The sequence below is a fragment of the Littorina saxatilis genome, linkage group LG2 (genome assembly GCF_037325665.1).
Source record: "Littorina saxatilis isolate snail1 linkage group LG2, US_GU_Lsax_2.0, whole genome shotgun sequence".
Classification (NCBI taxonomy): domain Eukaryota; kingdom Metazoa; phylum Mollusca; class Gastropoda; order Littorinimorpha; family Littorinidae; genus Littorina; species Littorina saxatilis.
In genome coordinates this window covers 52,902,741-52,929,465 of record NC_090246.1, presented here as the reverse complement: position 1 = coordinate 52,929,465, position 26,725 = coordinate 52,902,741, and the positions used below count along the sequence as shown (strand labels likewise).

General features: G+C 41.7%; 1 protein-coding gene and 2 long non-coding RNA genes across 3 annotated transcripts in view; 2 read left to right on the top strand and 1 right to left on the bottom strand.

Annotated features, from left to right (window-relative positions):
* Nucleotides 1-9,083: 9,083 nt before the first annotated feature.
* LOC138959219 (uncharacterized) lies at nt 9,084-12,253 on the top strand. Its single transcript, XR_011453663.1, has 2 exons — nt 9,084-9,978; nt 10,344-12,253. It is a non-coding gene; the product is annotated as an uncharacterized lncRNA (long non-coding RNA).
* On the bottom strand, nt 10,677-15,189 carry LOC138959220 (uncharacterized). Its single transcript, XR_011453664.1, has 3 exons — nt 14,902-15,189; nt 11,247-14,517; nt 10,677-10,802 (listed from the first exon to the last, which is right to left on the bottom strand). It is a non-coding gene; the product is annotated as an uncharacterized lncRNA (long non-coding RNA).
* Nucleotides 15,190-19,302: 4,113 nt separating this feature from the next.
* The window catches only part of LOC138953398 (uncharacterized), a 39,154-nt gene continuing 31,731 nt past the window's right edge, over nt 19,303-26,725 (top strand). The window contains exon 1 of the mRNA XM_070325200.1: nt 19,303-20,019. Within this exon, the coding sequence (XP_070181301.1) occupies nt 19,303-20,019 (717 nt within the window). The remainder of the gene's footprint in view (nt 20,020-26,725) is intronic.

Below are 26,725 nucleotides of genomic sequence, written 5' to 3'. Positions count from 1 at the left end.
GAGTGGGGAGTATACAAACTACGTGAACAAATGTGATAAGGGTTTCTGAAATAAAGAAATTAGAGGTAAAAGCTTCCCTATCCTCTGTACTACTCAGTAGTTGCAGTAAAGCAGAGGTAAGAACAAACACGCAAAAAAAACCACTAATAGACATACACAGAAAAAGACATTGAAAAACAAAGCAGGAATACAGGAAGTGCGTTAAGTTCATCTGCTCTGCCACACACTTATCATGAGATTGATGTGGCTTTGATTTTCATTGAGCTTTTCCATTTTATCGAAGGTACATGTAGGCCTACTCATTTAATCATTGAACTGTATCCTCAAACGTTTGTGTTGTTTGTATATTAAATATTCCAGGATATTCTATTCAAGGATAATCATCGTTATGTCATCGTCTGCATGGGAAGGGCTGGGCCTCATGGGAAATCAATCTAATTTATTTAGCATGAATTGGTAAACAAACGACAACGAACTTGATCGATCAAAGTTGACAGTAACATACGCATTTTGGATGGCCGGCTTTTGACGTGTGCCAAGCAAAGGGGGATAATCAGTGCATTTTGACATTGCAAGCGCTGATAGTGCTTGTTTAGGAGTAATGGCGGCGACAGTGTTTGCCGGCCCTTTAATTATGATGTTGTTTTGTTCCTCGTGTTCCGTGTGTTTAATTGATCGTAATCATGTCGAGTATTGTTCGTCAAATGCAATCACATTAAAATGTTTAAAACAAAAGAATACAGTACTTCAATTAGAGTGATTATTGGAGGACAGCAAGACCATTAGTGGAACAATTGTACACAACGGAACACTTCAAATATGAAGAGTCTCGGTCCACAACTCTTTTGATATTAGATGACAATTGACTGAAAAATGTTTAGCGGTTGCCAGTGCAATGTCAGCTCCAGACCAATAATCAGACAAAGTATGTGACAGGTTCCAAAAGCTGATGGGAAATCAAAGAGAAGGAAAAGTCAGATATGTTGTCCAACTGCCAAAATTATTCATTTACTCTTCCGATTTTAATAGTCAATGCAAAGGGTCAAAATTCATCTAGGTTAAAGAAAGCGATCATCAAACCAAAACATTGTCTTTGATTGCTTTATTGACGCTGCTGCTGGACAAAGATAAATACGTAATCAATCGGATGTATATAAAACGTTTCTCACATGTGTGTGGTACATACGAACAAAGTATGACTGGACAAATAATGGAATCCTGCGGAGACACGATTGACGAAAAATAGAGAGAGAGAGAGAGAGAGAGAGAGAGAGAGAGAGAGAGAGAGAGAGAGAGAGAGAGAGAGAGAGAGAGAGAGAGAGAGAGAGAGAGAGAGAATCATTCACATGAAGCTGAATGCATGTAAGCCTATGATGAAAACTAAAACAAACAATATGAAGTTCAAGTTTCTTACAGATCGCATTTTTGCTCATCTCCGAGGGAAATACTGAGACGTTGACACAGTGCTGTCCTTTCCTGTGACAGTCAGTGTTATACGTCGTCCAGCAATTTGAATTATGCATGACATAGAATGGGTGTTTCACACCTACAAACGTTTTCAAATGGTTCAAAAAGTAACAAATTCGGCCTCTTGGATGAAATACTGGCATCGGTCAACAGAATGAATAAATAGATGCCCTGATTACTGTCGTCTCTGTCATCTGCATTATTTTAACAGTTCCGTGTATTATAGGTCTATAGTAAAACTGTTTTTGCCTCCAATAGTTTGACATAAGAACACCGGCCTCGCATTTAGGCCACCTACTCAAGAATGGTACGCAATCTAGTTCAAACCTCACATTTCCTCATTTCAACTCTTCCTTTTTGTTCCAACCTTGTTCGCGTTTTTACATTTTCAGTAACGCAGATCCACGATGCTATTGTAATAGAGTAGGAGACGGAAAGAAACAGCCTGGGTGGAAAGTTCTGGATGACGTTTCGGGTGCGCGTGCTCAGACCTGGACACAGTGTTGTGCCTTCCCCTTAACATCAGTTTTCAGTCCTCCCACCCTTGACCACAACCTCCCATGACATTAACGGGGCAGTACCCGTCTACAAGCTGTTTCGAACTTCTCGATGTTGTTAAACATGTATCGTATGATGGCCGGTGTAACACGAAATTTTTACTCCACGAAAAATTTACTCCGGAGTAAAAATTTCGTACGAAATTCTTACTCCGAGTACACCTTTCGTACGAGAAAAGAACTCCCCAAGGAACAAAAAAAATTACTCCCTCCATAAAATTTTGACTCCCCAAATTTTGACTTCCAGTAAAAATCTCGTACGCGAAAATGGGATGCGGGCGAAGGGATAATGCCAATAATATGTAAACTCGCGCAAACAAATGTCGCGCTACCCTCCCTCCACCCCTTCCACCACCAAGACTAACAGGGGACAGGGGAGTACAAGTTGCGTACACCTGGCGTGGGCAGTAAATTGCTCGTGTTAGGGTGGAACAATGTATTCGTTATTTATTCGTCAGGGGAGTAACATTTTCGACCGAAATGTTGACTCGGAACACACCTGTCGTTGGAAGTAATTTTCTCGCAGTGTTATGGGGGGAGTAGTTTTTTTCGTAAAGGGAGTAAACTTTTCGTACGAAATGTTTACTCCGGAGTAAAAAAAATCTCGTGGGAGTAATGTTCTCGTGTTACACCGGCATCTTGCAAGTAAGTTTCGTCGACAATATTGAGATTATTCATTATCTGTATCATACTCGTAGGCCTAAGTGTTTGTCGGTCTGTCTGTCTACTTAAAAGATCTCTGGGTCGACGTACTGTAAATCATAGACCAAATAGTCTGGACCGCCAACTCGTCACGTGACCCTTCGAGGTTACGACGCTCGACTTTCAGGGGCGCTTAGCGTCCGGTTTGAAAGGCCAGCGATTCGAAGACAGTGAAAAGAAAGCACGCTCCAGTTATTTGTGACAATGGGAGATGACAATGAACTGGATTTTCCAAAACTCCAAACTAAACTTAACAAAACTCATCGAAAAACATGTTCCATATGCACTTTACCTGAGTTTATTTTAGCATTTTCAGAACTTACCTCGGCAACTTCGTCCATGTTTACAATCGACACCGGATATGACATCCCCCTGATTTCTGAAAGGCCATGTAAGCGTAGGTTCCTAAATGCGAGAGGCCGCTACCTCGTAATAGAGAGAAAGAGCGGAGAGAGAGCTAGTTGGCGGTCCAGGATAAATGGTCTATGTGTAAGCCTAAATGTAACATTTTGTTTTGTCCATAATCAAATGTTCCAATCGTCTACCAGTCCTGGTTGGGTTTTTATATTCTGCATAATGGGACGTTTGGGAGGAGACGAGGGGAAGGGGCGACAGAAAGATGCTGGAAATGTAAATAAATGGCATTTATAGTGTCGCTTTCCTTTGATGGTGTTTGACTGGTTGGTATGTTGTTGTTTTTTGTTTTTTTGTTGTTGGTTGATTGGTTTTCTTTTCTCGTGCTTGTTTGTTTGTTTGTTTGTGTATTCAGAAAAGCTGCTCCATGTCCGGCTGTCGTAACTCAACGAACGGATGTCTTTAACCATTGCACCACATCCGGCGCCAGATTACTTTCCCTCGTACAAGTCCCGGTGTCAGCATCAATAAATAATGCGTTCGCCAATGTAGGGGGTGTGGCTACCATTCTACCGCGGCGGATGCAGTGTGCTGACCCAAAATGACTTCTTTTCCGTCATCTCTGTCGTCATCATTTGTTGCCGATTTCCGTTACGGCTGAATCATTGCTTCTTGGATTCTGACTTGTTTGACGTGAAATACCTCGCTGACAGGTTGGTGGTGATGTAATATGATTTTGATTTAATTCAATTTGTGAAATTGAAGAAATTGAGGGAGTCTTGTGTCCCCTCTCTATCTGTCTGTCTGTCTGTTCTCTCTCTCTCAAAGTTTATTGTAGTATTTTTCTGTATAACCAGCCTCCCTTGTGTGTGTGTGTTGCTTTCTTGGTTCCGTAATCACTAACTAGATTAATTTACTGACTGACAGAGTAAACAAACAAACAGATCGAGCATGACAGAAATATGTGTCGTAGCCGTTCCTCGTTGTTCACGGGTATTTAAAAGTATCACGTTAATCGCTTTTCATGGAGTCTGTTTAATTTCGAAATCCTATGGACTGGATGCAGCGAAGCTTTGATTGGCTAAAACTATTGCACGCGCACATTCTTCGGTGATTACTGTTGACTTTGATTTCCTGGTCTTCAAAGCAATCACATGTACAAATCGATACGACTAACTTTAGAGTGTATGTGGGTCATGGACTGACAACGGAATGCTTTGTCATTGTGTCAAAGCGAACAAAGCTTTTAAAAAAGGTATGGGTTTTTTTCAGTTTCCTTGGCCTTTTCACTTTCTGATTGCTCTCTCGTTTGTCTGTTTTTCTATTTTTTGTTCTCTTTCATTTGTATTCATTACAATATAATTCTTTCTTCCTTTTTTCGTAATATAAAATACTTTCCAAACTTAGCATTAATCGCGGCAGCATATAACTCGTTGGTTATTGTTTACATGGGTTGTCGGTCTTCAGGTCAATTGTTGGTCTTGTTGTACAGCTATCAGCAGTTTCTTGGTCGGATGGGGATACCTGTCTTGTCCTTTTCCCCTACCTATTTCTTAAACGCGCATACTCGTTACGTGCGTGCGTTTGTGTGTGTGTGTGTGTGTGTGTGTGTGTGTGGGTATGTGTGTGTGTGTGTGTGTGTGTGTGTATGTGTGTGTGTAAGTGCGTACGCGCATGAGTGTATAAGTGCCTGTCTGTTTGTCTATCTCTCTGTCTCACTGTCTGTCTGTGCATGCGTGCGTGGGTGCGTCCGAGCTTGTGTGTGTGTTTGTGTGTGTGTGTGTGTGGAGGGGGGATGTGTGTGTGAGTGTGTTTATATATGTGTGTGTGTGTGTGTGAGTGTGTGTGTGTGTGTGTGCGTGTGAGGCAGGGCGTTGGATGGGATCTGAGGGAGGGAAATGGTGCATGAATACTGAGGGTGGGGGGTGGGTGATAGAGCCGGAGTGGGAGGAGGGGGTACGAAGAATGCCAGATGAACAAAGTGTTTATTCTATTCCAGCCCCTATTTCCCCCCCCCCCTCCCACCCCCATTTTTTTAAAGGAAAAAAGGCCCCCAAAAAGAAGACCAAAAAACCCCACTGTGAGTCAAGGTGTGTCACATACCTTTAAGTCTCCGCCATGTCGGCTGTCATCGAATTTGCATATACTAGGCTACATTTAGTCAAGTTATATTTGCGCGCTTTGCATGGTCTGTTGCACACATGTACAGAATTGCGCAACTACTGCATTGGTATGTCTTTCTCCCCGTTTGACCCTGCTATTTCATATGTTACGTGGATTTCCATTGGTCAATTGGGCAAAACTGAGCTCAGTGCAAAAGTGATATCGACGACATTTCCGTCAATATCAGTTTTGATATCGACGACCTCTTTATTGCTTCCCCACTTCAAAAACAAAAACACCTAAATTTAAAAACAAACAAATATATATGAAAATGTAATGATCCCAGAATTTAGTTGAGCAAGTGACTAAAGACTTTTTGAAAGAAAAGACATTTGGAAATACTGAAAAGTACAAGAAAAGAGTGAACAAAAAGAAATAATAATCAGAGGGAGGGATATGGAACAGCCAAAACTGAGACAAATACTTTTGTAATTTCTTTACAGTAAATACAACATGTCCAGAGAATTAGCAATATATCTAACATTGACTGACTGTGTGAAGATATCTTCTGCTATTGGTCTGTTTCGACAGTGATATCAAAATCTCGACCTCCGGTCTCGATTTTACACTGTCTCAACAGACCATCGCACATAGACCAAATAGCCTGGACCGCCAACTCGTCACGTGACCCTTCGAGGTTACGACGCTCGACTTTCAGGGGCGCTTAGCGTCCGGTTTGAAAGGCCAGCGATTCGAAGACAGTGAAAAGAAAGCACGCTCCAGTTATTTGTGACAATGGGAGGCGACAATGAACTGGATTTTCCAAAACTCCAAACTAAACTTAACAAAACTCATCGAAAAACATGTTCCATATGCACTTTAGCTGAGTTTATTTTAGCATTTTCAGAACTTACCTCGGCAACTTCGTCCATGTTTACAATCGACACCGGATATGACATCCCCCTGATTTCTGAAAGGCCATGAAAGCGTAGGTTCCTAAATGCGAGAGGCCGCTACCTCGTAATAGAGAGAAAGAGCGGAGAGAGAGCTAGTTGGCGGTCCAGGATAAATGGTCTATGCATAGCAGAAGATATCATCACACAGTCCGTCAATATTATACGTTATTTGCGCTTTTGACCAAAATATGACATTTTACCCAGATCGAGACAGTGATTGTTCTCCGAGACCGCGATAGCGGTCGAGGTGAACAATGACTGTCGAGATCTGTGTAAAATGTCATATTTTGGTCAAAAACGCAAATAACATTTATGTATCGATCGAATTCCTTTCAGGTACGGACTTTGTTGTTGTTTTGACGATTGAACGAGCACACACACACATGCAATCAAACACATTTATATTTATAAGCTTCATATTTGGGCGTTTCAGGTTGACCGAAACTTCAAACACACGTCATGTACTGACTTTGATGTTGTTTTTAGGATTGAACGAGCACACACACAATCATGCAATCAAACACATGACGTGTGTTTTGTAGTTCCTTTGAAGTTTCGGTCAACCTGAAACGCCAAAATATGAAGTTTTGTAGGCCTCTGACGTCACATGGCTCAAAGAAGGGAAATCCAATGTCCAATCGATACATTGGGTAATTACCAGCTATTGTGTTTTCAGCGTAGCAATAGGGCCCGATATTTAGACGAGACAAGTACAGTGTACAGTATAATGCCGACGAGTCGAAGACGAGTCGCATTATACTTGTTCGAGTCTAAATATCGGACCCTATTGCTACGATGAAAACACAATAGCATTTATATAGCTATTCTGACATTAAATTCTGTGTTAAAATCATGTTTTTGTCAGCAACAAGTACCAGAATGGTCCATGTCGTTGATTGCAGACGACGGTTCCCTTTCCGCATGAAGCCACAGAAATAACCGAACATTGAAAAACCCACGGACATGTATTACGGAGAAAACTCGAGATAACCGGATGTTTAGCATTACGTCAATATGCTAGGAATCATATGACGTCATGACGTATCATGCTTGCCTACGTATATTGTATGTTCGAAAGTCTGACTTCTGTTGGGAATTCGCGTGGTGAAGACTGCGGTAAATCTGTAGATGATAAGAGAACAAGGATTGTCTCAGAAGAAACGACTAAATGTTTCAGACCTGTAACTTCATTTCAACATTGCACTATACAATGGACGTTCTATGTGACAGGAGAGTTTGCTGATTTTGTGTTAAACATTGGAGAGATCGTCTGCTAGAATCGGAGATAGGTCCCTTCAGATAGCAGCTTCTGGAAATTTGCAAGGTTTGTTGCCTGTTAAAGAACTGGATTTTACACGTAATGTATGTCATGTACAGTAAGCAACAACAAAAACACACACAAAGCAAATGGCATCGTCTGTCGACTAGTCACAGAAACAAACCTGGCGAGGTATGCGTGTACTTTATACACGTGGAAGAAACCGGAACCATGCGTCTTTGTTATCGACAATATGCTTTTGGATATTGAGTAAAATGGCCGACTTCCGCCGCATTATGCTTTGATGATCGGAAGAGACCATCCAATGCTGAACATATTTACACACGCGCACAAAAATAACTTTAAAAAACCACGCATATGGTGACATCACTTTCTGTTTATTAGGTTTTAGTCTAAGTATGGTGTTTGTTTAAGTTTTAGTCTATGAAGTGTGTTGTTTATTAGGTCTTAGTCTATCTTAAAGCCTCACTCACCCTCACATGAGGTTTACAGAATGATGGAATCTTTCACAAAATAAGCAGTTTTAACCTTATGGAACACACTTGCAATAGCATTTAACAGCATAAAATGACACAGTTCGTTCGAATGGCTATTTAAAATGCGTAAACCACACACCAGTGTTCGTGGTTTATTCAACCTCTCAGCCATCGTAGACCCGTGTGACCCACTTTCCTCTTTTTCACAATTTAGTCGTCAGTTTTTTGTTTCAATGCGACTCGCTGTATCTGCAATAGCACGCAATTGTGTACCTCTGAATCTAAAATACAACAAACGACTGCGAGACACACGAGCTTATTGGCGGCGGTTGGATTTAAAGAAGCCAGCGTTATGCAGAAAATGTGTCTGCTTTGGAAAACACGGCCTTGGGTCTTCATCTTCTTCATAAGACAGGTTCGACTGTACAAGTGTTTCTTCTGCTGTATCACTACTGGTCGCTTGTTCCCCCCGCAAACATTAGCAGTGTCGGTACAAAAATTGACACCGAACAAGAACACGTGCACCTCTCTGGGTTCCGTCGTCGTTGTCGTTTTCGTCCTCCACGCAACCTCTATAATAACTGACACACATTCGCTCGACCTTGAACAGCGCAACCTGACACAGCCGAATAAAAACTTGAAACCTAGTCTCAGTGTGTGTGTGTGTGTGTGTGTGTGTGTGTGTGTGTGTGTGTGTGTGTGTGTGTGTGTGTGTGTGTGTGTGTGTGTGTGTGTGTCCGCGTGTGTGTGTGGGTGTGGATGTGTGTGTTTCTGTTTTTAAGCCTGCGCGTGTTTATTTTGTTAGCTAGCTATGTAACTACCTTGCCACGCTTGGTAGGCGTGAAAAGACGAGTTTTTCGCTTTAACTTTTTAAAGTTGTTTTAAGTTCAAGTGCAATTCCCACGCCTTCGTGGGCAATTTGATACTCCGGAGGGCATTTCGTCTTTGTAGAAGCATATGGCATTCCGTTTGTCAAATAATTATTTGGATACTTTTTCATGTTTTTTTCACCAGTTTTAGCTAAATAATCATTATTTAGAAACTCATGTGCTAAATAAGTAATTGTTTATAAACAATGTAAAACAATTCTAAATAATTTTTTGTTTACGTAAACAATTCATTGTTTACGTAAATAATTCATTGTTTACGTAAATAATGATTTATTTACGTAAACAATATATTATTTAGACTTATATTACATTGTTTATAAAGAATCAGCAATGTTGCTAAATAAATCATTATTTACGTAAACAATGAATTATTTACGTAAACAATGAATTGTTTAGCCAACACATTTTCCATTATTTAGGGGTTTCTAGGATTCGCTTCTGAACTAAGTTTTATGTCTTTCAGTGATTACTATAATTGAATACAAGGTCTCTCCACACACTCTTATCTTAAAATAGCTGTTGTTTGGATATTATTTTATTTATTTTACAAGCCGAGTACGAAAATAACTGATCTCATACACAGTCAACGGTCAAGGTCAATTAAGGTGTTTCCCTGCCGGGAGTGTTTAGTGTTTGCATTTTCTTGCTTGAAGTTGTTGAAACACAGTTTTTTTCCCCCTTATGTTCTCTGTTCTGTTTATGTCCCAACAACATGCCTGTCTTTCCATTTCTCTTCCTTTCATCGTTTCATTTCAAAGAGAAAAGTAAAAACAGCTGTGAACCGTTGAAAAACGGGAAACAATGCCTCCGACGCGTTCCGAGAAGACTCTGGAGTGACTTCCCTTGCCTCATGCACAGGCCTCATGCAAAACATTGCGATCGGGCGAGAAGCGAAAATATTCTGAGCGATTGTTACCAGAGGAGAGGCGGCGATACCACCAGAAGATTTTGGAGATTGACGGGAATGATCCGTATGACATTCTCAACCAGGTGCTGGTCAGCAAATCCGGACGATCTGCCAGAGCTGAGTTACATCAACATCGTAAATTATTTTGTGCTTGGCAAGAGTGCATACAGATACACATGTGAGCAGCTGAAAAGCTTACAACAGTTTTGATTCCTACCGACTTTTTGTCTCTGGCTGGGTGAGGGATGTCAAGTGCTACAGCCCAGAACTCTGTCATTTCTGCAAAGGTAAGAATGTGCTTTCAGTTTATAATGAATGAACGTGTGTGTTCTCTGTCTTGTGTTGCTGATATCACAAGTTGCAGTTCAGGATATTGTGTTGAGGTTTGTCTTTGATATATTCTTCGCTTCAGTTTGTATTCTGGACTACGACAAAAGCTGTAGATAGTCTTGAATATATTTATATTTTGAAATAGCTTGCAAAATATTATATAAATTTATAATGAGCTTCATGTTCATATTCAGTTAAAAATCTGTTGTTTACTTTTCATTGTTAAGGTTATTGTAAAGCACGTTATGTGCGTCTTAGAGTTATATTCATTCGATTGACCTAGCTGAATGCTGATTTGTGCGACCTTCAATTTATTTTTCAGATTCTTCATTCACAACGCCTTAATGAACCAGCACTTTCTCCTTGGATCATCGCCACTTCTGATGGCAACATACTGGCAGCACACTGTACCTGCATGGCCGGAGTTGGAGAAACCGGCATGGCCGGAGTTGGAGAAACCTGCACACACGTCCCTTCACCTTCAAGGAGTCAGCTGTTGAGTGTGCTGTGGCAGACCGCCATTTCTGTTTGGAATCTAACAGTGAGGGGATGCTTTGTCTGCGCAAAGACCACCCATACTTTAGTCAAGTACAGTGCCAGATTGTTATGACCAGTTCCTCCTACTGCGATTTCATGGTGTGGACTACTGTGGATAAAGTTATTGTCCGAGTATTGCCTGACTGTGATTTTTGGGCAATGTGTGTGGAGAAAGCTTTGAAAGTGTTCAGACTCGCAGTTCTTCCAGAGCTAGTTGGAAACTGGCTGGACAGAGAAGCTGAGCCTCTACAATTCTCTTTTTTTTTCTCTTTTTATTTATATAGCGCCTTATCCGAAGTTCAAAGCGCTTTATGCCGTGTGAGATGGAATTTTTTACACAATATATCACGCATTCACATCGACCAGCAAACCTCAAGCCTGTTAGGCGAATGTTCACCTTTTGCGGCCTTTATTCCAAGTCACACGGGTATTTGATGGACATTTTTATCTATGCCTATACAATTTTGCCAGGAAAGACCCTTTTGTCAATCGTGGGATCTTTAACGTGCACACCCCAATATAGTGTACACGAAGGGACCTCGGTTTTTCGTCTCATCCGAAAGACTAGCACTTGAACCCACCATCTAGGTTAGGAAAGGGGGGAGAAAATAGCGGCCTGACCCAGGGTCGAACACGCAACCTCTCGATTCCGAGCGCAAGTGCGTTACCACTCGGCCACCCAGTTCACATCCACAAGCAGTGGATGTGAACCAGGAGCAGCTGCAAACACCAGCCGTGAAACGCAGCAAGAAACAGTGACAATGCCAGACTCGCTTGCTCATGTGTGTGGGAAAACAAACATCATGTATGACTGTACACATAGAAAGTGGCAGTAGTAAAGTTGTAGAGAGGGAGAGAATACATCGAACGCAGAAGAAGAAGAAGAAGAGAGGGAGAGAAAAGAGAGCATGTAATGTTTTAAATCACAGTTCACACTCACAGAGAAGTCATCAATTGTTCCATTCTTGTTTCATTTTATTCTTAAAGTAAAATCATGCACAGATGTAGACATACATTTTGTTTAGGATCACCGACCACAATACAAAATCAAGTGCTACAAGTATAAATTATAATGCATACAGGACCTTATTTGTGGTTGTTTTACATCCACTGCTGTGAATAACAAAGAATCATGAGCAGTTTGATTATCAACTTATTCAGCCAGGTATATTGTTCATTCTCCTTGTTCAATGTTTCCAGTGACACGGATTGGCTGCTTGATTTAGGGAACAAATAAGAGTGTGTGGTCCAGCGTAGTTCTGCATCAGTACAGTCAAGTAATACAGTGTTTAAATTGGCAGTGGAACTGAAAGTTAGTTTCTATTATCAACTAGTTCTGTTTTGATGACAACAAAATTGAACACATTTATTTCTGCAAAAAAGCGCACAGGTCTTTGATCATAATGAATAGTTAATGACTCACATACCCACAGTATGTTATTTCAATTTTGAACATTTAGTGAAAGTGTTCTCTTCACTTTGGCTTCATACCTGCAATACTGGTAGTGGTATGTTCAGTGTTGCTTGCAGTTGCATGTTATTGGTAGTTTAAATGTGTGCTCGCATTTCAAGTGTAGGCCATTTAATTTTTCAATGCTCCTTATCTTGTTTCCTGTGTAGAGCTATTTTGAGGTTAATCAGCATAATTCAACCTTTGTCAGTTGTGTCAATACATGTCACATTTATGCAAAATGATTTCAAAGTGTATGTTAAAGTGATGTGTGTGTGTGTGTGTGTGTGTGTGTGTGTGTGATAGAGTGAAATCTGCTCTTGAATTGGAAGGAAATAGCAGCAGGTCAGATCATATACACATGTATATTCAAATTCAAGATTCCATCCAGTAAAAACATGATAACATAAAAACTGTTGCTACTGCTCATGTGAGACACCTGAATCAGATACAATACACCACAGTTTAATTAACACATTCTTTAAACAATGCCTTCATCTTCAAATTCAAGATTCCGTCCAGTGAAAACATAACAGAAAGACTATTGCTACTGCACTGCTTATGCGAGACATCAGAATCAGATACAATACACCACAGTTTAATTAACATATTCTCTAGTCTAAACAATGCCTTCAGTTCACGAGGCTGTGTTTATGCAGCGTCACAGCAAGAATCACATGATACCAGTGCAAACATTGACAAGCCCAGATGATACAGTGACTATTTTGTCCAGTGTTACCACTTCTTCCTCTTCCCTTGCAAACAAAAGATCAGTCAGAATATCAGAGTTCAGAATTTTGTACTTTCCACAAAGAATACCGATAACTCGTTCAACATAAATTCTCAGATTAGCTAGTTTGCGTGTTGACTATCTCATAAGCTGTAAGCTGACTCTTCCCTCTTGTAAAGGCAGGGATTTTCACTTGTGCACCTCTCATAGCCACTAGTTCATTAATGTCAAATCCCCTGTCGGCCAAAATCACATCATTTTGTACAATATTGTCTAGATACCCACTATTTGCAGTGATGTGCTTGTCACTTGAAAGCCCACCCCACCCTTTAGAAATAAAAGAATTATGGCCTTGAGGTGTAATTGATATTAGGTATTTAATTGTATTGTTGTGCTTGTAGTTTGACCAGGTGAGTGCACTAGCATCAACACTGGAGGGTCTCTCAATGAATATATTTCAAAACAGTCAATAATGGACACTACTCTGCATCTTGAACACACACGGCCAGTACATGTACTGTGCAACTGACCTTGCCACGGAACGATCCAAGGGGGGCAATCTCAGTCATCTCAAAGAGGGAAATCCAAACGCAATCCGCTTTGTTCGATTTTACGGGCTTGGACGATAGAGAAAAATAAGAAAAGCAAAAGCTGGAGTCCAGTCTGGACGAAACTGCTATCAAGAACGCAGAATTAATTTCTTCTGAGTTTTTTTTTAGCCGTAAGCGCCATGTTTAACTGCTGTTCACAATGCGGCCGCAGTGAAACCAACAAAGGGGCCTCACTATGGAAGAGTTTCCTGCTCCGATAAACATGGTGCTTACGGCTAAAAAAAAACTCAGAAAAAGCAATTCTGCGTTCTTGATAGCAGTTTCGTCCAGACTGGACTCCAGCTTTTGCTTTTCTTATTTTTCTCTATCGTCCAAGCCCATAAAATCGAACAAAGCGGATTGCGTTTGGATTTCCCTCTTTGAGATGACTGAGATTGCCCCCCTTGGATCGTTCCGTGCCAAGGCCAGTTACACGGTACTGGCCGTGTGTGTTCAAGATGACTACTCTGTTCCATGGATAGGGAAGGAATTGTGGCGGTAGACTTGTCTTTATACTTCGCCTGTCTGTCCAGAAAACAAGTGGCTGCAGTCTGTGGTACATGATATGCACAGTCTCGTGAAAAACTTTGCTGGCAGTTGTTCTTGACACAGAAAAGATGTATGCCAGGTGTTGCAGAGGTGTGTTAAGGCGTATATATGCATGAATCAGAGCTTGAAACTGTGTCAGTGCTCTGCGCGAGTGTGTTGGCAAATGCCATGCAAGAAAATCAAATAATGTAACAAGTGTGAAGAAATTAGAAATCCCAGAAAAATATCGTACAGTATCGTCATTGTCCCTCAAAGAATCAAGTGTCATTTTTTTTCTTGGCAAGTTCGTCTTTAAGTTCCCGAGTTTCTAGCACCAGCCTGTTTAGTTCATCCCGTTGCTGCTTTTCTTCATCTTTAGAAATCCAGGCAAAATTGTCATAGGTTTCAGTCTGGCAGTAAGTACCGCCACAGTCACCTCTCTCGGGAAGAGGAGCAGCCAGTTCTGCTGTATCCGAAGTACCTTCACTTTCGCCATCAACAGCATCCTCTGCTAAATTAGGGTGAGAAGGAGTTGACTCACTCCCCACAAGCTTCTTCCTCTCCTTGAGTCTCTGGTACTGTCCTTGTTGGGCTGTCAGGCTGTGTCCCTGCACCATACCCAAGTTTCAAAGTAGGTGTTTACTTCCCACAGATGGTTGCCCTGCAGAAAAAATCAAAGGCAAATGTATTGTAAATTATGGATTGGGAGTTATTTTAAAAATAAGTCACCCAAACAAAATGAATGAGTAAATCTAGACACAGATCTACCCTTTAAAACTGAACTATAAAGTTGTATCAACAATGACCATTTAGTGTTCAAATAAATTCTGATTATCAAATCCAAGTATTTCACACCTTCTCACAAGTCATGGTTTTGGGCAACCATGATAAGTTGTTATACTGAGAGTAAGTGTAAGACTGACTCACTCAGTCATAGACTGCACTCGGTGCAGGACTGACCGACTGTCTGCACACTACCATCACAACACAGCTTGCATAAAACACAGACTAACCAAGGCAGGTGAACAAAAGCATGAGTACTTACCATTGACAAAATGATCAGAGCACACGTATCTCCTAGCTGTTGATTCAAAGTTGAAATTCTTCAGCTGAAGCTGTGCCAACCATTCTCGCCCGCGTCGTGCAGTCAAATCCCTTGTCTCTTTGCCCTTTCCGTTGACAACAAATGGAACAGAAAAGAATCTTCTGTCCCTATCTCTATCTTGTCTGTTATGGCAATGTTTAACACTACAACTAGAGACCATGTCGATAAATGCGGAAGATTCAGAGTGCAGATTTCGCGTGTTGCCTTCTCGCGAGTTCCGCCGGAATGCCAGAGGCCAGGCCGGACAACTCTGCACACGACTGTGTGACGTCATCGCGTCAGAGCTCATACCAAGTTGTGTTGTGTTGTGTAACCTACAGATAAAAAAAAAGTGTAATCATGCAGTAAGAGAAATGGAAAGAGAAAGTTTTTGTTGAGACAGAACAGAAAACTTAGGACGGAAAACTTTTTTTGAACAACTTCAAGGGAGAGAATGCAAACACTAAACACTCCCGGTTATGACCTTGACCTTTTGTTTGTTTTCGCATTCAGTTCTTTTCGTACGGCAATTTCAGCTTGTAAAATAAACAAATTTACGAACATTTTCTGATAAATAATGTTTGGAGATACCTTGCATTGAATTATAGTATATACACAAAGAAAACAAGAGGCGAAGCCTTCAAGGCTCACGTAAGAAATCGACAAACAGTAACACAAACTCAATCACTCCGTCACACATACACACACACAGTACACACACACACACACACACACACACACACACACACACACACAGAAAGAGCATAGGTGAAACTGTGCAAGAAAGCGAGACACTAGATCTAGATCTGTCTGTCTGCATGTAGCCTACTTACAAGGACACGACTGCCAACTAGTCTCGGCGCGCTCAAAATAATAATGACCGAGACTGTCAGTACTTCCTTCGCGTGACGTCTAACCCTCTTACGTCATAATGTGACGTCAATGTAATGTGACGTCTTCAAATGTTAGAGTTTCTACCACAGACATACACACGCACAGACGCACGCACGCACGCACGCACAGACAGACAAAGTTACGATCGCATAGGCTACACTTACGTGAGCCAAAAATGAAGATTAGAAGTCAATTCTTGATTCCCCTAAATAATGAAAACTGCTTTCCCTAAACAATTCATTGTTTACGTAAATAATTCATTGTTTACGTAAATAATGATTTATTTAGCAACATTGCTGATTCTTTATAAACAATGTAATATAAGTCTAAATAATATATTGTTTACGTAAATAAATCATTATTTACGTAAACAATGAATTATTTACGTAAACAATGAATTGTTTAGGTAAATAATGAATTGTTTACGTAAACAAAAAAATATTTAGAATTGTTTTACATTGTTTATAAACAATTACTTATTTAGCACATGAGCTTCTAAATAATGATTATTTAGCTAAAACTGGTGAAAAAAACATGAAAAAGTATCCAAATAATTATTTGACAAACGGAATGCCATAGAAGCAATCGCCTTCCGCGGAACTGCACATGAGAGACTCTTCAGAAAGAGAGGGAGTGTGTGTGTGTGTGTGTGTGTGTGTGTGTGTGTGTGTGTGTTTCCCTGTTCGTGTTCGTGTGTGCGGGTGTTCGTGCGTATGTGCCCAGCCTGTCTGTCTGTCTGTCTGTCACTCTGTGTTGGGGGAGGTTTCCAGTACGCTTGTCCTTTTTATCACTGGGCTTGTTCTGTATTTGTACCTTTACCACAACTTTTTCACAAATGTGCTTTTTTGTTTCCTGGGCTTCTCTCTGTAAATGGCGACGCTCACTATTTCGTCATTATTGTTCTGTGGCTTTTTACATTTAGTCAAGTTTTGCCTAAATGTTTTAACATAGAGGGGGGAATCGAGACGAGGGTCGTGGTGTATGTGCGTGCGTGTGTGTGTGCGTGTGTGTGTGTCTGTGTCTGTGTGTGTGTGTGTAGAGCGATTCAGACTAAACTACTGGACCGATCTTTATGAAATTTGACATGAGAGTTCCTGGGTATGAAATCCCCGAACGTTCTTTTCATTTTTTTGATAAATGTCTTTGATGACGTCATATCCGGCTTTTCGTGAAAGTTGAGGCGGCACTGTCACGCCCTCATTTTTCAACCAAATTGGTTGAAATTTTGGTCAAGTAATCTTCGACGAAGCCCGGACTTCGGTATTGCATTTCAGCTTGGTGGCTTAAAAATTAATTAATGACTTTGGTCATTAAAAATCTGAAAATTGTAAAAAAAAAAAAATTTTATAAAACGATCCAAATTTACGTTCATCTTATTCTCCATCATTTGCTGATTCCAAAAACATATAAATATGTTATATTTGGAATAACAACAAGCTCTGAAAATTAAATATATAAAAATTATTATCAAATTTGTTTTTTCGAAATCAATTTAAAAACACTTTCATCTTATTTCTTGTCGGTTCCTGATTCCAAAAACATATAGATATGATATGTTTGGATTAAAAACACGCTCAGAAAGTTAAAACGAAGAGAGCTACAGAAAAGCGTGCTATCCTTCTCAGCGCAACGAATACCCCGCTCTTCTTGTCAATTCCACTGGCACTGCCTTTGCCACGGGCGGTGGAGTGACGATGCTACGAGTATACGGTCTTGCTGTGTTGCGTTGCGTTCAGTTTCATTCTGTGAGTTCGACAGCTACTTGACTAAATGTTGTATTTTCGCCTTACGCGACTTGTTTTTTTATAGACTCTCCAGAGGAAACAGTTCTCTTCATTTCATTTGTTGGCATTTAAAAAGAGTTTACTTTTCTAGTTGTATGGTCCAGTGTGCAACGCAGTACATTTTTAATAAACTGTCTGTTCGTTTTTGAACACTTTAAAGGGCTGTCAAGTTAGATCAATAAACAGTAAATACACTTTAGATCACCATAGTGGAGATCTTCAACGCTTCATCATGGAAAGAGAAAAGTTATATCATTCGCATTCTTCTTCCTCTTCGTTCATGGTCTGAAACTCCCACGGTTTTTACGTGTGTGACCGTTTTTACCCCGCTATTAAGGCAACCATATGCCGTTTTCGGGGGATGCATGCTTGTTATTTTCGGGTTTCTATAACCCACCGAACTCTAACATTGATTACAGGATATGTATCCGTGCGCACTTGGTCTTGTGCTTGTGTGTATCACAAAGGGGGATAAGGCACCAGCAGGTCTGCACATAAGTTGACTTGGGCCATGGGAGATCGGAAATATCTCCACCCTTAACCCACCGGGCGCGGCCGGGATTCGAACCCACGACCTTCCACGTCTCATCCATTACGCCCGTCGTCATTCGCATTCATCGACGAGATTTTTTGCACAAGATTTTCTTTAAAACAAAAATTGTTTAAAGCACTCAGCTGATTTTAGGATGTTACTTACTAGCTGATGTTGGTTCATCTTTCAGTTAAATCCATCCCACTTCCCTCACCACCACACAAACTTGCTCACCTCACACAATTGACTTTCGGATAAATATTTCTTTTTCCCAGCATGACAATAGTTTAAATTTTTTTTGCTTGTTTGAGTGTGTGTTTTTTGGTCTGTTTGCTTGCTAGCTTGTTCGTTTGCTTGTTTGCTTGCTTGCTTGCTTGTTTATTTCAGGGTATTGCTTCCATTACTTAATTAACTGAGTAACTATTTTTTGGGCTCAAACTGCGATGCGTTTAGCGTCGTAACAAAACAACATCACATGAAAATAGACAAACAAAAGCTTGATGACTGGGTTGTTTCTTTCAAAATTCAGAGCGCAATTCATTTTAATTGATTGCTTTCACACTGGCTGTAATCCCAAAGTCTATTTTTGCACATGCAACATTCTCTGCAGTAATTCATTTACAATTACACAAAGAAGTTAACAAAACCACCTCCAAGTCACACACAAAACATGCACAATGTTGCATTCAGATGCTCATCGACCCTTGTACACAAACAATGGCATATATATAATATGTCCTTGGGCCAATCGCCCCTGGAAAGACGGTAAAATACAAAGTTAAAAATTCATTTATGAATAAATACAGCTTGAAAAAAAATACAGACGTGTTCTTATCCAATTTTACAAGAGAGAAATTACACAAAAGACACGGAAAAAGGAGATGAAAGGAGATAACATGCTTATACAAAATTTATGCTATGCAAGAGGAGAGAGAAAGACAGATAGACAGAGGGTTTTTTCAAGGACCCTGACATTTCTTATTAAAACAAATCTCTGTATTTCAGAATGACCTGCCTCACGATCAACCAGAATGACGCCTGAATCAACCGGAAACGCCAGGGGAAAAACGCCAAGATTCTCACTGATTCCAGTCAGTCTTGGTATCTTTGACACACTAGCGCTTCGCGGGGCCGCAGCAGCCAACCTGGACCATGCAGCACCAGAATCATCATAACCGCAGCTTGCAGCAGCAGCCATTGCACCCTGCCCATCTCTGCCACTCTCAGCAGGCTCATCCGTCCTGTGAACAGCAGACAGCTGCAACCCCTCAGCAGAACCACCCCGATGCGCAGGCTATTCCCCAATCTGTAGCACCTCAAGAACCTGTATTCAGAATCAAGTTCAAGTCGTCGCTGTTCTCCAAGTACGAGAAGTGCACCATCAAACCCTTGCCGCTTAGAAAAGCCAGGCCGCAAGTCAACCAGCAGAGACCTCAAGCTCCGCGGCAAGAAAATCACAGCGCTAAGGTCCTGCAACAAACTAACGGAGCTGTGGGTAGAGTGTTTTCTGATCACTATAGCAACTTGCCTTTGAGAGCGAACTTGAGAGCCACGTCTGTAGAGACAGGTCATAGAGAGCAGCAGAAAGGTGAACAGGCTTCTTCAAACACACGAAATCATCCACGATCTTCCGCAGTACTGCACAACTCTCACGCCCATCACGAGCAGAACTCGAACAGAACTCACGCTCAACCAGAAACTGACTGGACAGTGTCCAAGCAGCCTCGAACAAACCTGGGCAGGTCTGTCCCGGGCCATAAAGGCATGTCCACCCTGCAGGTGCCCCTCGGAACAGGGGCTGAGACGGGAGGGGGTGCAGGTGGCAGGGCGCGGCAAGGGAGGGGCAGTCCCGTGGACAGGAGATCATCGGTCAGAAAGAGAAAGAGCTCGACGGGATCGGCGTATAAGACGCTGTGAGTCAATGTGCTTGAAAAGCTGGGAAGTGTGTCTGTGGTGCTGGATAGAACAAATTGTTGCCTCTCTCTCTCCCTGTCTGTATTTCTCTGTCGGTGTATTACTGTATCTCTGTCTTTGTCTTTGCCTTAGTCTGCCTCTCTTTGTCGTTCTGTCTCTGTTTGTCTGTCCCTCACTCTCTCCCACCTCCCCTCTCTCTCTCTCTCTCTCTCTCTCCCTCTCATCCCCCCCTCCCCTCCCCCTCTCTCCCTCCCTCTTTCTCTAATAAGACTGCTGTGCTCTGCATTTAGAATGGCGTGGTTGATCAATTTCGGAGAAGCGGTCATGTTGTGCATGCGAATACGCGCGCGTGTGGGAGGGTGTGTGGTAGGGGGTATGGGCCGGGGGGGGGGGGGGAGGACGGGGATTGGATGGGATTTGATTGAGTGGGCTGATGTGCATCCGCGTGTTTGCCTGTGATTGCACGAAAACTCTTAATCAGCAGGGTCACACTCAGGCTAGGAGGTATGAACTTAGTAGGGTGCCTGTGCGACTGCAGGCTATGTGTGAGAGTTGGCCCATGAGATGTTTCGCGCGTGTCCGTGCGTACTGGTTCGTCACAGTGTGACTTTAGCTCGTTTGGGTACATTGGTAATAAAGGAGGTAATTACGGGGGAGACTCAAAAAAGCGGGAGGACAAATTTTACAACCGCGAGGTTGACAACACAGAATTTCGAATGAGGCCACACAAAGGTGGCAGTGTTGAAGCTGAACACAGAAACCCAAATGGGCAATACAAGTTAGACCAGCGGAAGAAAAAAGAACACCGAGAGTTCTTACTTCCCGAACCCCCTCCCACCTCCATCCCGCAACTTACTATTGCAACCTGATTTGCAATTTCCTCTCCCTCGTTATTGCACCCACGCCTTTAATCACAACTTGTCAAAAAGCATCGCCTTCGATCTAATGATCGATCGCACTATTGCATATCGACCTCCCAAGTGAGGCCCAAAAAAAGGGATGACGAGAGAGGAAGGGAGAGGAGAGGGACAGAGAGAGAGAGAATGAGAGAACCAGAGAGGGGGGAGAGAGAGAGAGAGAGAGAGAGAGAGAGAGAGAGAGAGAGAGAGAGAGAGAGAGAGAGACAAAAGGAGAGAGAGTGAGGGAGAGAGAGTGAGGGAGAGAGACAGACACTGAGAGAAAAACAGAGAGGCAGAGACAAACAGAGACAGGGGGGGGGGGGGAAGAAGGATAGAAAGAGAGGGCGGGTGAGGAGAGTGGCACATATATAAGAGAGAATGAGAGAACGAGAGGACAGAGAGAGAGTGTATGACAGAGAGAGAGGAGAGAAGAACGAGAGGGAAGGAGAGGGAGACAAAAGGAGAGAAAATGAGGGAGAGACAGAGACTGAGAGAAAAACAGAGAGAGAGAAAGAGACAGAGACAGAATCAGTGACAAACAGAAAAATAAAGAGAGACTGAGTGAGAGAGAGAGAGAAAGAGAGAGAGAGAGAGAGAGAGAGAGAGAGAGAGAGAGAGAGAGAGAGAGAGAGAGAGTCAAAATCATTCTCATAACGCTAAATGCATGTATGATGAAAACTAAAACTAACAATATGTCTGTTTACGAATAAAATACTGTTTAAACAAAAAAAAACTAACAATAGACAAGAGGGACAGAGAGAGATAGACGGAGTCAGGTAGAATATCTGCGGCCCCTCTCAACCGCTGCCTGGAATGGGGTAGCCATTACAAGAGCAGGGGTTGCGTCGGACATGGGGTGGCGGCTCATTGGCGACAAAGTGAACATGTTTAACCCATTAGCAGAAATTGATTCTCACTGCGACAGTTGCACGTGCAGATCAAACACGACTCTCTCTTGGCAATTTTCGCTAATCACTCTGTCCGAGAGTTGCGTTTTACGGGCCGCCGCTCACAAACAAACACTGCCTGTGACGTAATAGTTCAATTATTAGGCTAAGTGGGAAGAGTTGATGACAGGTTGAGGGTGGGAAGGGAGATGGGGAGAGGGGTGTTTTTTTAACACTGCTGGAGTGCAGGTAAATATGTCGTTATAAAGGACGAATTTATGCCACGTGGTTCTGTCAGTGCCGCTTTGCCCCCACCCCGTCCCCCCTACCTCCCCTCCTCCCCGTTCCCTCTCCCACTCAGTCTCTCTCTCTCTCTCTCTCTCTCCCTCCCTCTCACCCTTCCCTCTCACCCCCCCTCTCTCTCTCCCTCTCACCCCACCCCTCTCACCCCCACACACACACACACACACACGCATACGTACACCGTGGACATGTCTGTGACGTAACTGTCCAGTTACTAGGTGGTTTTCCGGACTCAGGATTGGCACGCGAAAATTAATATCGCCAGAAAAACGGATAACGTTTTCCCGAGGTATTGCTGTTGTCACCGTTCCCTGTTTATTGATGGAAAACTTCGGAAGCCTATCCCCAATCCCACCCCTCTCGTTAGCGCGGGTGTGTGTTTTTTTCGTTCCTTCTTCTTCTTCGTCGTTCGCTCAGACAGCAACTCCGGAGGCCCTGATGAAGGCTGCTGTACGCCGGAGGCTGTTTTTTTCGTTTTAATTTGTTATTTTTTTTGTTTTTGTCTATATGTCCACTTCAAATCCTAACCCAGAAACACCCTCAATTAAGTTTCTCTTTTTTTAATCCCCCAGTAAATAATTAATTTTATTCAGGGGTATATATACTTTACGTTCTGGTGAGCATGCAGCATACTAGTCTGTGGAGTCCCTGAGGCTATTATTTCTTAGAAGCTTTTATAAGGTCCCTTTTAAGTATGCGTTCCTATTCTAAAACAACCATATATTTCTCCAGGCTTTCACGTGCGATATGAGTATCTCTCCAATCGCACACTTGCCAAAAATTCTTCAGCCTGGGATGCTTCCTGCGCAGACTGGGATTTTTCGATAAACGAATTTTGTAACTGACACCTATGGAGACATATTTATCAATGAGGACATGCATACATGTCCACGGTGTACGTATGAGTGTGTGAGTGTGTGAGTGTGTGTGTGTGTGTGTGTGTGTGTGTGTGTGTGTGTGTGTGTGTGTGTGCTGTGTGTGTGTGAGTGTGTGTGTGTGTGTGTGTGTGTGTGTGTGTGTGTGTGTGTGTGTGTGTGTGAGTGTGTGTGTGTTCACAGAAAGGAAACAGGCTGTTGATTCTGCATGCAAGTGGATTATCACATGTGAAGGTCTGGACAGATTGGTAGTGGTGTACATGCTCTTCTACCCGGAGAGGAAGGTGTCTTTGAATCAGCAACTTTCTTCCCGTCGCGATATAACCTTCGTGGTTGAAAACGACGTAAAACACAAAATAAAGAAAGAAAGAAAGCAACTTTCTTCATATTTATTAATGAGGACAATTCCACGTGTAGTATTGCACTTCAATTTCTAAACTTCAGAAAAGGACGAAGGAGAAAAAAGTACAGCCCAAGATTATATCACTATAACACAGAAGAAGAAGAAAAGCTCACATCCTTATCTTGTCATTAAAGCGACTGTCCTTCAGAGGAATATTTTCTGAAAGCCCAAATGTAGTAATGTAGTAGCGTTATTATACTATAATAATGACAAATTGTAAGACCCTTCTTGTAAGAAAGAGCCAAACCATTTCAAATCGTTTTTCTATGTTAATAATTCAAATGTGCCACCACCACGCTGGGCATTTTCTTGTCGCATTTTTTAACAAAAGGACCGATTCTTTCAAACTTGTTTTAGTACACGCTGACTGCATCCGCACTTCAAGAATTCATGATGGCAAGAAAGTAGGGTTTCTCGTTGTTTAACGGTAGCTCTCCTGTCGATCAAACTTCTGAACAGCAGCGGTGCTTTGAAATAGCACATGCCAATCAAACAAGTGAACAAAAACCCGGGTTGGTTACCCAAAATAACCTCACAGCAAAGCTTTCCACGGGAAACAAAACAAAACACTTTGTCACGGTCCATGACCAAAAACTGACAACGGTAGTGCTGCCACCCAGAAAAAAAAATGTAGAGAAACAAAAATCGAGAGAGTAACAACATGGGCTACCATGAATAGTGAGCAATCTCCGCTTTTAATCACATTTGAATATCAGCCCCGCTACTGCGTGTATTGGTTCGCGCGCGACACCGGAAACACGTCATCCGCATCGATTTACGATAGGTGAACACGATATTGGCCAACATGCATTGGGATTTTGCGGATCAATGGCCTTTCAGAGGCGGCATGAGATTCTTTTCTGAACAAGTTGCAGAAAAGAGACAAGGTGTGTTGCGCTTGATGGATAGTTTGCAAGACATGCGTACCCTTTTCTGTACCTCGGGTGGGAAGGGAGTTGCCTACAGCGAGGTGATTTAACCTTGCCTGCAGAAAATTTACGGGATCATTTTGCCGTCGACTCGCACCCCATTTATCATTCCCTGTGGATGTGTTTGCTTGGAAGTTGTTTTGAAGTGTCGTTGTTCGGCGTTGTGCGTATATTTTATTCGACATTTACCCAGTGAAGCGTGAAGTACTTGAAAGTGATTTTTTTTAACGCCGTGGGAAAAAGTGCAGGAAAACAAAAACTTGTTTCTTGGAATTTCCTTTCATGTCGTGTGCTGTATTTGAGGAGAGACTCTTATAGAACTTACGATGCGTGTGTCACCAATTGAGACACACTTGATTTTTTTCTCTGTTAAGGAATGTTACTGGAAATTAGGAGTTGTGAAGGTTTAAATATTAATATGCCCTTTTAAGATGCCTGATGACAAGCACAAGTGCTCATGAGAGGAAAAGGTGTACGCACTAATTCAGAAACACACGTATTTTTAAAGAAACAAATGCGCTGGTCCTTTTTATTTGCTTATTTATGCTGAGTCATTAAAAAATAAAACAAAGTGTAGAACATGGCAGAAAGCACACAAAAAATACAGAAAATTACGAAAACTACATGAACTATTCAACTGAACGATATTTCAAGCAAATGCAAATGGCATACAAAAACAAATCTGGCCTTAGCGTGCATGCATGGTAGCCGCACGGTTTTTGACATTTCACCCATGAATCAATCTGCGCGCCGTTTTCTGATCCAGGGTACCAGAAATCACGATATGTTATTGTTATTGGTTGGCGAGTTTGTGCTTGGCGCCGTTAGAAAAAAAAGAATGATGCAGAACTTTGCACTCAAACCCCACTCTTATTCTAGGGCTTAGCGAGAAAATCTCCCTGAGTTCTTTTCTTTTTTTCTTTCTTTTTGAACGGTAGAGGGAGAGAGTTACAAACAATGACATCTAGAGTTACCTGCCAGAAGGGTGTACGAAACATGGACATAAAGAAGGACTAAATAACGTTGTGTCGACCACTCATGTGCACAGGTATTGCCCTGGAGAATAAATTCCTTCAAAGGAATTAATCTCTCTGAATAACACTAACGGCAAGCCAACGATTAATTTAAATGTGATATGATGAACTCAATCGGATTTTGTTTACTGCCGTTGTCACTGTTGAAGTTTGTCGTGTCAAGTGTAAGTTTGCGGAAAGCACCAACAGTCGTGTTTGTTTGAAATGTATTCTGAGTGTGTTCGATCTAATAACTTCTGTGTACCAATCAAGCAAGGACGGAAAACATGCAGTTGTGCTTTGGTTGTGTGTTATGAAATTGCTACAATTTTACAATAAACAATATCAAAAATTGTACAAAAACAAAAAGAAAAAAAGATTTTGTCGTTTATTACTTGCAGTTTATACTTGCCTTTCAGTGGTTAAACTTATCACAGAATACAGCGAATAAAGTTTTCGGCGCACGTGAAACATTCCAAAATATAAATCAGTCATTGTAGTATAAATCACCTATCCTGAAAAGCTTGAGCATTCATCATGGAACTTGTCAATTTGAAAATCAAGTCAACATTACTTCTAATCATATTACCAACTAGCGGTAACATGGCTAAAGTCTAAGAATTGGAAATACCCGCCTGTGCTAATCGTGAAGTTGTAAGAACCCGACAGTTGTTGATGAGCAGCATCCGTATTTAATGGCCGTAATGATGTGGTTACCAGTACCACCGGTCTGTGGAAAACAACCGCTATCCATTGTGGACAGCCAAGCTGTTGAAATTGTATGTGTTGAAGTGACAAGGTGCTTGTAGTGTATGGAAGGGTCTGTATCTGTTTCTGTCTGTGATAGCTTTTACGATACACGGAAAGAAAAAACATCTTTAAAGCTTGTCTTCTTGAGGGCACCCTTTCTGAAAAGTCTTAAAGCGAATTTGACCTCAGGAAATCATAATAAAATGATGATAATGGAACATTTATATAGCGCTACCCCACAGCTCGAAGGGCTTTACAAGTTTAATCAAACAACAACACGATATATAAAATGTATACAATTTGCATTAATAATGTCTCAAATAAAATCTTTCAATCGTTGAGAGAGCAAGTTACGCTGATGGTAAATGTGTGAGTCGAAGATGTTGTTCTTCAAAATGTAAAATATTCGTCAAGATATGCTTTCTCAACGACAGAAAGATTGATACAGTGACGGTACCATCCTTCGACATCGGTGATCTGAAGAAGAAAACATTTTAAAGACAGGACGCCATCTGTGTGAACACTTCTTGTGTTTTAACAGTGATAACAACTAGGGAAAAGAAACCACAAGAGCTGATCTGTGTGTAGCAGAACTTGAGCCT